Below are 10,062 nucleotides of genomic sequence, written 5' to 3'. Positions count from 1 at the left end.
GGGGCGAGCTCTGGCTCCTGGTGCTGGTGCTCAGGGAGGCTGCCCGGGCGCTCAGCCCCCAGCCCGGAGCAGGTAGGACTGGCCCGGGGTGGCCCGGGTGGGCCAGGGGGCGGGGAGGGGGCAGGCGGGCGTGGGTATGGGCTGGCCCGACAGGCTGGCGAGATTGGGGAGGGGGTGTTGTCCGCGGGAGGGGAGGAGCCCTGAGGGCTGTGGCAGGTGGACGGGACCCCACTGTCCCAAACACGGAGGGTGTGTGAGTGAGGGTGCAGGCGTCAGACGCTGATGCCCCAACCTCTCCTTCCCTCCTGGAAGGACACTGGAGGGGCCCCAGGAGCGGGGGCTCCATAAGGCAGTGGGCTCTGACCCCAGAGGGGACAGTGGGAGAGTTAGAGAAAGCCCTGGTCACGCCGGGCGAGGCTGAATTCTGGTAAGATGCGGAGCCTGGGCGCCTCCTGTCCCAGCTTTGCCGCCTCTTTCTCCTCCCTGCCCCGCCCGAGCTGACCAGGTCGGGTCTGAGTCGGATTTGGGGGCTGGATGGGAGCAGCCAGGGGGATGGTGGACACCCTGTGTCTCTCTCCTGGCAAGGGCAGTAGTGACGGGTCACCTTCCTCTCTCTGTTTGGTACCTGGAGAGCAATCCTGGGCCCAGGAAGAAGCAACTTGCTGCTCCCCAACCCCCCAGCCTCAACTCCCACGAGGGTCTTCCTGTCACTCCTGCTCTGCTCGGCCCTGCCCTGGTGGCCCTTGGCCTTTTGCTGGTCTGACTCTAGATGGGGGGCTCGTGTCCTGCACACTCCTCTTCCCCTACACCAATTCTCCACAATCGTCTCTCCCACCTGGAAGTCCTTTCTGAGATCTACCTTCAGTCCCTTGTGTAATAAAAGGAGAGCCATTTTTCGACACATAATAATGTTACATTCTCCTCCTTTCTCCCCATGCGCTCAGCCTTTCTCTGGGGTTGGGGAGGTGGGTAATCTGCAGTCAAGCCTTTTGACAGAGAGAATTGGGAAGACAGAGCTCCATGCCTCACTCGCACAGATGACCCTCGGAAGGGATGGAGCGGGTGGGGGCGTTGGCGAGGGTGACACTGTGGTTGAGCCGATGTGTCTCAGGGGTGCGCTGGCATCACGCAGAGCTGCAGTGACAGCGTTCTGGACTTTAATGGTCCCTGTATGTGGCTGGGACAGGCCTGGGTCCCTGTTGAGGAGGGTGGGGAAAGGTGCCAATGGTGGCGGTGTGGGCAGAGAGCAGTGGTAGCTATTGTCGCAAGAGGCTGCTGGTGCCCACCCACCAGTTTTCAGGGAGACCACCTAGAGAGTGGCTAGAGACTTGGCTTCTTCAGTTGCTGTGTGACCTTGAGCAAGTTACTTCCCTTCTCTGGGCCTATTTCCTCACTTATAAAGTGCGGCTGTGGGCAAAATCTTTGACTCTTGGTGGCAGGATTATGAGAGATCTTTTTTCTTTTTTATGATTGCCTTTCCATTTCAGATTTGTTATGATGTGAATGGGTAATTGATAATTTTGAAAACAAACCCTATAAAAAGAAAGGTATTGGACTGGTCAGTTTTTGAGGCCCTCTGCAGCCCCAACCTGGTGAGATCTTCTGAACTCAAGATGTGACTGGGTTGATGAGGGAGGGCTCTGAACCCCCGACTGAGTGGGGCGTCCCGTGGAGAGGGTTGGGGAAGGGGCATTGGGAAGTAAGGAGGATGCTCTGGGGGTGGTGGGCAGACCCAGGCCTGGCTGAGGGCTGCCTCTTCAGAGTCGGGTTGGGGTTGTAGACACCTGGGAAAGCCAGGAGGAGGGGGCAGCAGAGACTCAAGTCACATCTCTAAGTAGAGGACACTGTGTCTTCTCGGCTTCCACAGAGATTCAGCCAGGAGAAAGGGACTTTCTCTGCAGCGGGAGAGGCTGGTTCCACCTAAGGAAGCTTTAGGAAGCCGGAGGGGGCGGCTGCTGACTCTCAGCCCAGTGGTTTTTCCGCAAGGCCAGCTGGATTTGAGGAAAGGACTGTGTGGAGGCAGGGGCAGCCTTCTGGGGAAGACAGATGTGGGGGTGAGACACTGGTGAGGGCCTCTGAGGAGGGTCAGCCCCGTGGTGGGGCTCTTGTGACTAGTGCCCGTGTGACCTGAAGAGGAACTGCCATCCAGCCCCAAGACTCCGAGTCCTCCAGGCTGGCCGGGGGGCGGGGGTGCCCTCAGGAGGAAGCTGAGCTCTCCCCTCCCTCCTGATGGATGGGCTGGTTTGGTGGAGCTTTGAGACTTCATCCATCATTAGAACGGGACTGGGAGAAAGATGAGGAGAGACCTAAAGATGTAGTCAGGGGGCAGGGGAGACCAGGAGAGGCTGACGGACAGGCAGATAAACGGACAAGAAGATGGCCTTGGGGTGCAAAGGGGGAGTGGGGGGCACAGAGGGCCTAGCCCAGGTGGGACCAGAGGCCCCTAAAACAGACATAGAAGGAAGAGGCAGCTGGAGGTGGCGTCCTGGCCTGAGAGTCAGGAGACGGGGCCCAGCACCAGCCCCTGGTGACCCTGGCAACTTCCCCGTGTCTCTGAGCCTTGGTTTCCTCCTTCTGTAAAGTGGGATTTGGACCAGATTGTCTCTAGGGTCTCTTGCAGCCACGACTCTGCTTCCAGCCTCCTCCTTGCCCACCAGGGACTTCCAGACAAATGGAGACTAAAATCCAAACTTCTTACAGCGGCCGTCAGACAGCCTCTCCTCCACCCCCACCCCTGCCCTCACTCTCCCCACGTCCATTCCTCAACACGCTCAGGCTGCTGTCCTCTCGGATCTTCAGGGGACTGGCTTCTCACCCAGGCCTCAATCAGCTCAAGGGCCACCTCCTCAGGGAGGCCCACCCTGATGGCTCTGTCCAGAGCAGCAAGAACTCCCAACCCCTCCTCCCGTCTTATTCCTTCCTAGCGCTTATCACTACCTCACGTTGTCTCCTTTGCCGCATTGTTCATTTTCTATGTGTCTTTCCCAACTAGAAACTTCGTGGGCACAGAGGTTGTGTCTGCTTGTTCACTGTTGTCGCCCCAGCACCCAGCACAGTGGGTCGTACGGTAGGGTCTCATTAAATGTGTATTGAATAAGTGAGTGAATCAGAGGTGGTCACAGACCCCAGATTCTCCCCGTCGAGAGAAACCCAGAGAGCCAAACTCTTCTCTCCTCTCTTCTCCGCTGAACTATTTGGCGGTCCCTTCCTGTCAGTTCCTCGTGCCTCCCTCCCTCTCCCCAGACGAAGGTCCTTGGTGGGAACCTGCCTACTGGCAGGAGGGGAGAGGCTGCGGTTGGGGGCTTTGTAACTAGGAGGCAGGATTTCAGCTCAGGGTCTGGAGCTTTTCCCAAGCTCCTCGGAAAGTCGGTCCTTGTGTGAGACCCAGGGAAGGCAGGAGGACTTGGCTGGGTGCTTTGTGTACACTATTTTGTTTAAGACCCAAAACGACCTACCAAGTGCAGGTTTTATCACCCCATTTTACAGATGAGGAAACTGAGGCTGAGAGAGATTATCCAATTTGTCCAACATCACCGTCAGTAGGGTTCACTCTCAAGCTTGTATGACTCCGACCCTGTGCTCTTTTATTGCTGTGATATTGCAGTGAGGGTTTCTGGTGGGGCTGTGTCCCAAGGGAAGGGTCTGCTCAGCCCTGTGGATCGCAGGGACTCAGGGCATTTAAACATATCTTTCTCCCTCCCTCCCTCCCTTCCTTCCTCTCTCCCTCCCTTGCTTCCTCTCTCCTGTCCTTCCTTCCTTCCTTCCTTCTTCCTCCCTCCCTTCCTTCCTCTCTTCCTCCCTCCCTCTCCCTTCCTCCCTCAGTCCCTCCCTCCCTTCCATCATCCACATGCACTTACTGAGTGTTTGCTCTATGTCAGGCACCTGGAGCCTACAGATGTTCAGGCAGCAGTGTTATGTCGGGATCAGGGCTGGGGTGGCACATGTAGCATTTTGGGCGAGAGGGAGAGATGACAGGGATGCACTGGGAAGACGTGACGTCTCGTGAGACTTGAAGGATGAACAAGAGCTCATCAGGAGTAGGGTTTGTTTATGGAGCAGAGTGGTCCTGGCTATTTGAAGCCCCATGGCCAGAGAGAGCAGGGCTGGGTCCTGGAGAGGGCTTTAGGGAGACAGGGGGCTGGAGGAGAGAGCAGGGATCTGGTCACGAAGGGCCTTGAATGCCTGGTGGGCAAGCTGAGCTGGAGGGCTGTGGCGAGCCGGAAGCATGGGAGGAATGGAATCAAGTTTGCCCTCTAGACGGGATGCTCTAGTGGGTGTGTGGGAGACTAGCTGGAGGGCATGAAGGGTGGAGGCTAAAGTAGCTACTGGACTGAGAGGTGGCCCTGGGACTGGAGTGGCAAGCTCGGGTGATGGGTGGGATGAGGGTGTCTTGGCCCAGGTGCTGGGGTGGCGCAGTCTGGCCTCTTGAAGTCGGCACATTGCTTCTTGCCCCAGAGCAGGGCAGTGGCACGTGAAGGGAGCAAGGGCACTACTGCTGGGCCGCCCCCCTGCATCCCAGGGGACACAGTCTCCCAGGGCAGCTCCCAGGTTCAGGCCTAGTGGCACCCAGTGAGCCCAGCTCACAGCCACTCCAGCCCTGGGGCCGTCCCTGCTCCTTAGGAAACAGCGGGAGGGTGCCTGTCACCTCTTATTGCACTTTCTGTGGTCTGAGCAGACCCCGGAGCCAGCCTGCCTGAGTGCAGATCCTGCCACGGACTACTTGTGGGACCTTGGGAGGTTCCTTAACATCTTTGTGCCTCAGTTTCCCAGTTTGTACAATAGATCTAAAACTAGCTCCTCCCTCATGGAGTTATTGTGGGGATTAAATGTGTTAATGTGTTTAAAGCACTTGGAATAGTGCCGGCACATTCTCTCAAAGTTTGCTGTCATTTTTATGATTACTGTCCCTATTGTGACATCCCACTAGACTGGCTGCTACCTGGGGCCATGGGTGAATGGATGGATGGATAGATGAACAGCGTGTGCTCTGGAAGCTGCTTGCCGTCACTCACCGGCAGGTACACTCGCACGCAGAGGCGTGGAATGGGTGCTGGGGAAATGGAGCTCTCCAACAAGAGTGGCTGAGTGTTGGGTAGGTGTGTAACACATGTGTGAGCATGTAGAGAGGAGAACCAGGGCATTCAGACAAGTCTGTGTGTTTGTGTGTGCATGCACAGGCACGTGGGCCCCTGCACACACACGTCAGCAACCAGCTGTGTTGGCTCCTTCCATGAGCTGAGGGGGTGATGTCCTGTCCTAGCCAACTGGTTGGGGGAAGGGTGGCAGGGAGACAGATGTGCTGTCGGTGGGGGGGGGGGAAGATTCAGGGCTAGGCAGGGGTAGGGCAGGCTCCTCGGCGACCTCCTCTCCATCCCTCGCCTTGCTCTCCTTCATGGACTTGCCTCTGACCCCAGCCCTGAGGCCTCTGGTTATAAAGCTTCTTCTTTATGTTTCTCGCTCGGCAGTCATGGCAGCCTGTGCCATAGGCATGATTTTAGTGATGAGGAAACTGAGGCTCAGAGAGGTAAACTGACAGGTCCAGGGTTGCATAGCTTGTGGGTGCAGGGGTCCCCTCCCTGACCCCACCTCTGACTGGACCCTCTTTCCCTGCCCTCTCCCCAGGCCTCAAGCCCCCACCACCCAGGTACCCTCCTGTCTCAGTTGCAGGATTATGATGCCTGCAGATTTCCAGCATCCCTTTCCAGGCCAGCTCAGCTCCTCTGCTTGCTCTGCACGCGTTCCTTTCCTGTTCTGGCTCCAGCCCAGGCCCGAGGGCTGCTCACAGGAGGACCTGGGGAGCCAGGCAGATCAGCCCGGCACAAACAGTTCTGTCTCCAGAGGCAGCTGTGGGCCCCACCCGAGAGGGACAAGCAGACCCTGGCTTGGGGTCTGAGCCAGGGGCAGGCTGCCTTCCTAGCACTGGGCTCAGGTCCATCTTAGCCAGTGGGCATCTTGGGGCAGGGGTCTGGGGACTGCCCTTCTCCCCACCTTCTCCAGAGCATCTGGTTGAGATTAGGGGCAGAGAAGTGAGAGGGGGCCGGCAAGGGTCCAGCAGGCACCAGGAGCCAAGAATGACTTAATTGGATAAAATGTCTAATGACAAACCAGGGCCCCACAGCAAAGAGTCCTGGCCCCAGCCCCAGGCCTGGTCTTGGCCAAGCCTTGTCTCAACTTCTGTCCTTGCTGGCTCCCAAGAGTTACCTCCAATATGGTGTCCTCAATTATGCAGTGATTGAGCACCTACAGTTTGCTAGACACTGAGGATGTACATTTGCAGAAGGCAGGGAGAGTCCTGGGGGACCTCGAGTCTACCAGGGAGATGGGCAGGTAGTTACGAGGCCAGGAGAAGGGGCTACATCCAGGAGCGAGTTGGGGCAGGCCGAGGCTGAGAGGGCATCTGACATAGGGCAGGGCCTGAAATGGATGCAGATGGCAAGGAGTATCAGACCCACCTCTCTGGTGGTCTGTGTCCCATATACACATAGTAGGTGTGACAGTTGGAGTGACAATATGAGACACATCTTTGGGGGCATGAATCTTTCTAAAGTGGAAAAGCATAATTTATATGGCATTTAGGGTAAACTTAATGACCTAGAGGAAACTAGAGAGAACATCAAGTCGAGGAATGGCTGCTAGATGGCCTGTGTGCGGCCGCTTTCCAATCCTGTGCCCATGGCAGTCATTGCCAGTTGATCATGACAGTCTTTCCTGCTAAACACAGAAGAAGGCTCAGAATTTGTCTTCATTAGAGTGCTAATCAAGAGTATCACTATCGGCTAGAGATGGCTTTTGAGATAAAACCTATTCACCACCCTTGATGGTGTCTAAGCTCTTTGTTTCATGGGAAAAGTGACTTTCCTGAGTGTTTGCTGGTTGTGCTAGAACTAAACAGTGGTCCCCACTATGGAGACATCTTGGATTGTCGCAACCTGGGGGGGAGCTGCTACTGGCATCTGGTGAGCAGAGGCCAGGGATGTTGCTAGACATGTTACAATGCCCAGGACAGCCACCCACAGCAAAGAGTTATCCAGTCCAAAATGTCAACAGTACCAAGGTTCAGAAGCCCTGAACTGAAAGAACTCTCCTCTCTGACCTCTAGTGCCTGGAGTCCGCTGGAAGTTGAGACTATGTGCTGTTTCTGGCAGAGAGATAAGGAACTGGCTTGGAATGTTCCAGAGCAATGCTTCTCACCCTTGTCTATGGAATTAGGTCCAGGGCATCTCAAAAGCTCCCCTGGGGATCATTTAAGAATCCTAATGCCCAGACCAGACCACAGAACAATCGTATCAGAATCTCTGGCGGGGGGGGGGGGGGGGGGGGGGGAGGATCCAGACATCGGGAATTTTTAAAGCTCCCTGGATGATCCCAGTGTGCTGCTGAGGTTGAGAATAATCACCCCTTTGGAGGTTTGAAACTTGTCTTTACCGCTGTGTGACCTTCACTGTGTGACCTTCTTTAACCTCTGCTGCTGATTCCTGTCTGCACAATGGAGAGCATCGTGTCTGCTGTGGAGGGCCGGGTGAGGGCTAAAAGTGCTACATGTGCAGACTGCCTAGCGTGGAGCTCAGCACATGGCTCTCAGTGCATGTTGGGTGTCACCTGTCCTGGTAGTCAGTGTCCCCAAAGTCAGTGTTGGCATGGGGTCAGGGCCTCTGCAGAGTAAGTGGGCTGGTCCCCTTCCTGGACCTGCTCTCTGGACTGCCAGGACTCAGCTTTCTGTCCGTTTCTCCCAGGTAAGGATGCAGATCGAGGCTCTGGATGGGCCACCAAGGGGACCACGCAGAGCTGGAATCGGAGAGCCCGAGAGAGCCCTGGGCAGGTGTCGGAGCCGGACAGGACCCAGCTGAGCCAGGACCTGGGTGGAGGCACCCTGGCCATTGACACACTGCCGGATAACGGGACCAAGGTCGTGGTGAGTGCGGGAGGAATGTGGCAGGGGAGGGAATTGGAGGCTCGTGGGGTGGGGGGAGCTCCCCCAGTATCCCATGTACATGTGTCAGACACATAAATCACATATCCTTTGGGGTTGGCCCTGGAGGTCAGCGTGGAGAGAGGGATCCCAGGGAAGGGGACGGAAGCAGGGCTCAGCCTGGGTCATAAAATGTTAGCATCTCAGAGCTTCATAGGCTGCCTACCTCCCTGTGGACACAGAGAGGTGGAGAGACTTGCTCAAGGATGCACAGCATGTCTACAGGCTTCTTGACTCTGGGCTCCTCCCTCCTAGGGCCTCCACTAAACCTGAACGAAGGTGGCATTATTAGTCCCCTCCAGCTGCCAGCTCGGGCCCCTCCCCCACCTCATTTCTGCACAGACCGTATGGCCCCAAAAGGTTAATGGTTGCAGAGGCTCGGGCTGCTCAGCCTGAGGGCAGAGCACTCTAAGAGGAGAAGGCAATTAGGGTGAAGCTCCGGGGAGAAACTCCGCTGCCTGGGGCAGTTCTGGGAGGGATGGGGAGGGGGGCCAGGGAGGGAGGCAGCGCCGCCCTTGCAGTGTCTGGCCCTGCTCTCTAGCTGGCTTTCTGGGGGGCCCACGGGGGCCTCTGTATCTGTGGGTGAATCTATAATTACGTGTCTGTGTCAGCGAGAGTGTGTTTGCACATGTGTGAGGGTTTTTGTGTATTATGCACATTCACCTGTGTGTCTGTCACATGGGCTGCTTGAGTGTCTGTGATGAGTGAGTGTGTGTGACTGTGTGAGTGTGGCCGTGCCTGTGTGTGTAAGCACCTATGGCTGTGAGTGAAGAGGGTGGGTTCTCAGGATGCAGAAAAACTATGAAACAGGAAGCAACAAGAGGATGTGCTTCTTGGCATATGTTTCTTTATTTTATGTTTTAATAGCGACTCTTTTAAAATCAAAGAAGTGCGTGCAGATAGTCAAAAAGGTCAAATAGTGCTAAAAGCAGAAAATGAAACACAGCAGTCCAGCCCGCCCGCCCACCCTGGAGACCTGCCCACCCCTCGCTCAGAAGGTGCCGCTTCAGTCTTTCCTCCAGGCCAGGCCGTTGCCTCCGTATTTCTAAGTAATTTGCTTACACTGCTGCCTCTTGGTTAATCTGTTTAGACCTTGTCTGTTGACTGCCTGTGGTGTAGATGAAGATTTGCCATTTATGTAGTCCCCCAAGTGTCATTTTATGCTCTCAATATTTTTAAATCCATGTGCTTTGCTTTGTATCATTATGATCATGTAAATATTGTTCACCAGGAACCCAAGCAGGGTAATAACATTGTTGACTTTCTTGTATAATTCCTGTTTTTCCTGAATCCTCCCCTCCACCCCCACCACTGTGTAGTTTTCTGTACTTACAATGCCATATATTCATACACATCCGTTAGCCTCAAATACGATTTTTGTTGTGGTCAAATCTGTCAGCTCTTTTTTTTCCCCGGAAACCTCTCTCCTGTTGTCCCACTCCGACATGGACTGGCTGCTCGCCCCCCTGCCCCACAGCCATCCTGGGCCCCCCCTCTCCTTCTTCATCCTTGGAGCCCCCGTGCCTCTCTCCTGTGCTGGACTGACGTGTTCTCCTGACCGTGGGTCTTCTCTTTCCTGCCCCACTCCTTGTTTGGCTTCCTGAGGAAGGTTACACAGGAGGACAAACTCTTCTGAGAGCTTGCATGTCTGAAATTGCCTTCATTCTATCCTCACACTGGATTGATGGTTTGGCTGAATATAGAATTCTAGACTAAAAATAATTTTCCTTCAGCAGTTCGCAGGCATCTCACTCTTGTCTTCTGGCTTCTGATGTCACTGTTGGGAGTCTTGGTGTCACTCTTATGCCCCATCTTTGTGTATAACTGCTTTCCCCCACCTCTGGAAACTTCCAGGCTGTTCTCTGTAACCCCAGCTTTCTCAAAGTGCGGGGATGGGCTCTGCTCTGGCTGTTTCTCTCACCGTGCTGGACATTTGATGGACTGTTTCAATCCAGAGTCTTAGATTCACCACTCTGGAATGTCTTCTTGTTTTATTTCTTCGATAATTTTCTTCCTACCGCATTCCCTTCTTTCTACATTCCCCTTGGTTAGATGTCCATCTCGGGGATTGACCCTTGAACTTTCCTCTCTCT

General features: G+C 55.3%; 1 protein-coding gene across 1 annotated transcript in view; it reads left to right on the top strand.

Moving 5' to 3' along the window:
• Nucleotides 1-2: 2 nt before the first annotated feature.
• PLXDC1 (plexin domain containing 1) overlaps nt 3-10,062 on the top strand; it is a gene marked incomplete at its 5' end in the record, with an annotated part of 57,343 nt that continues 47,283 nt past the window's right edge. Inside the window, 2 exons of the mRNA XM_046676312.1 lie at nt 3-72; nt 7,734-7,912. Coding sequence (XP_046532268.1) covers nt 3-72; nt 7,734-7,912 — 249 coding nt within the window. The remainder of the gene's footprint in view (nt 73-7,733; nt 7,913-10,062) is intronic.

Source organism: Equus quagga, chromosome 11 (assembly GCF_021613505.1).
Source record: "Equus quagga isolate Etosha38 chromosome 11, UCLA_HA_Equagga_1.0, whole genome shotgun sequence".
Lineage (NCBI taxonomy): Eukaryota > Metazoa > Chordata > Mammalia > Perissodactyla > Equidae > Equus > Equus quagga.
Note: the sequence above shows the minus strand (reverse complement) of the source record. Positions and strands in the feature narration are given on the sequence as shown.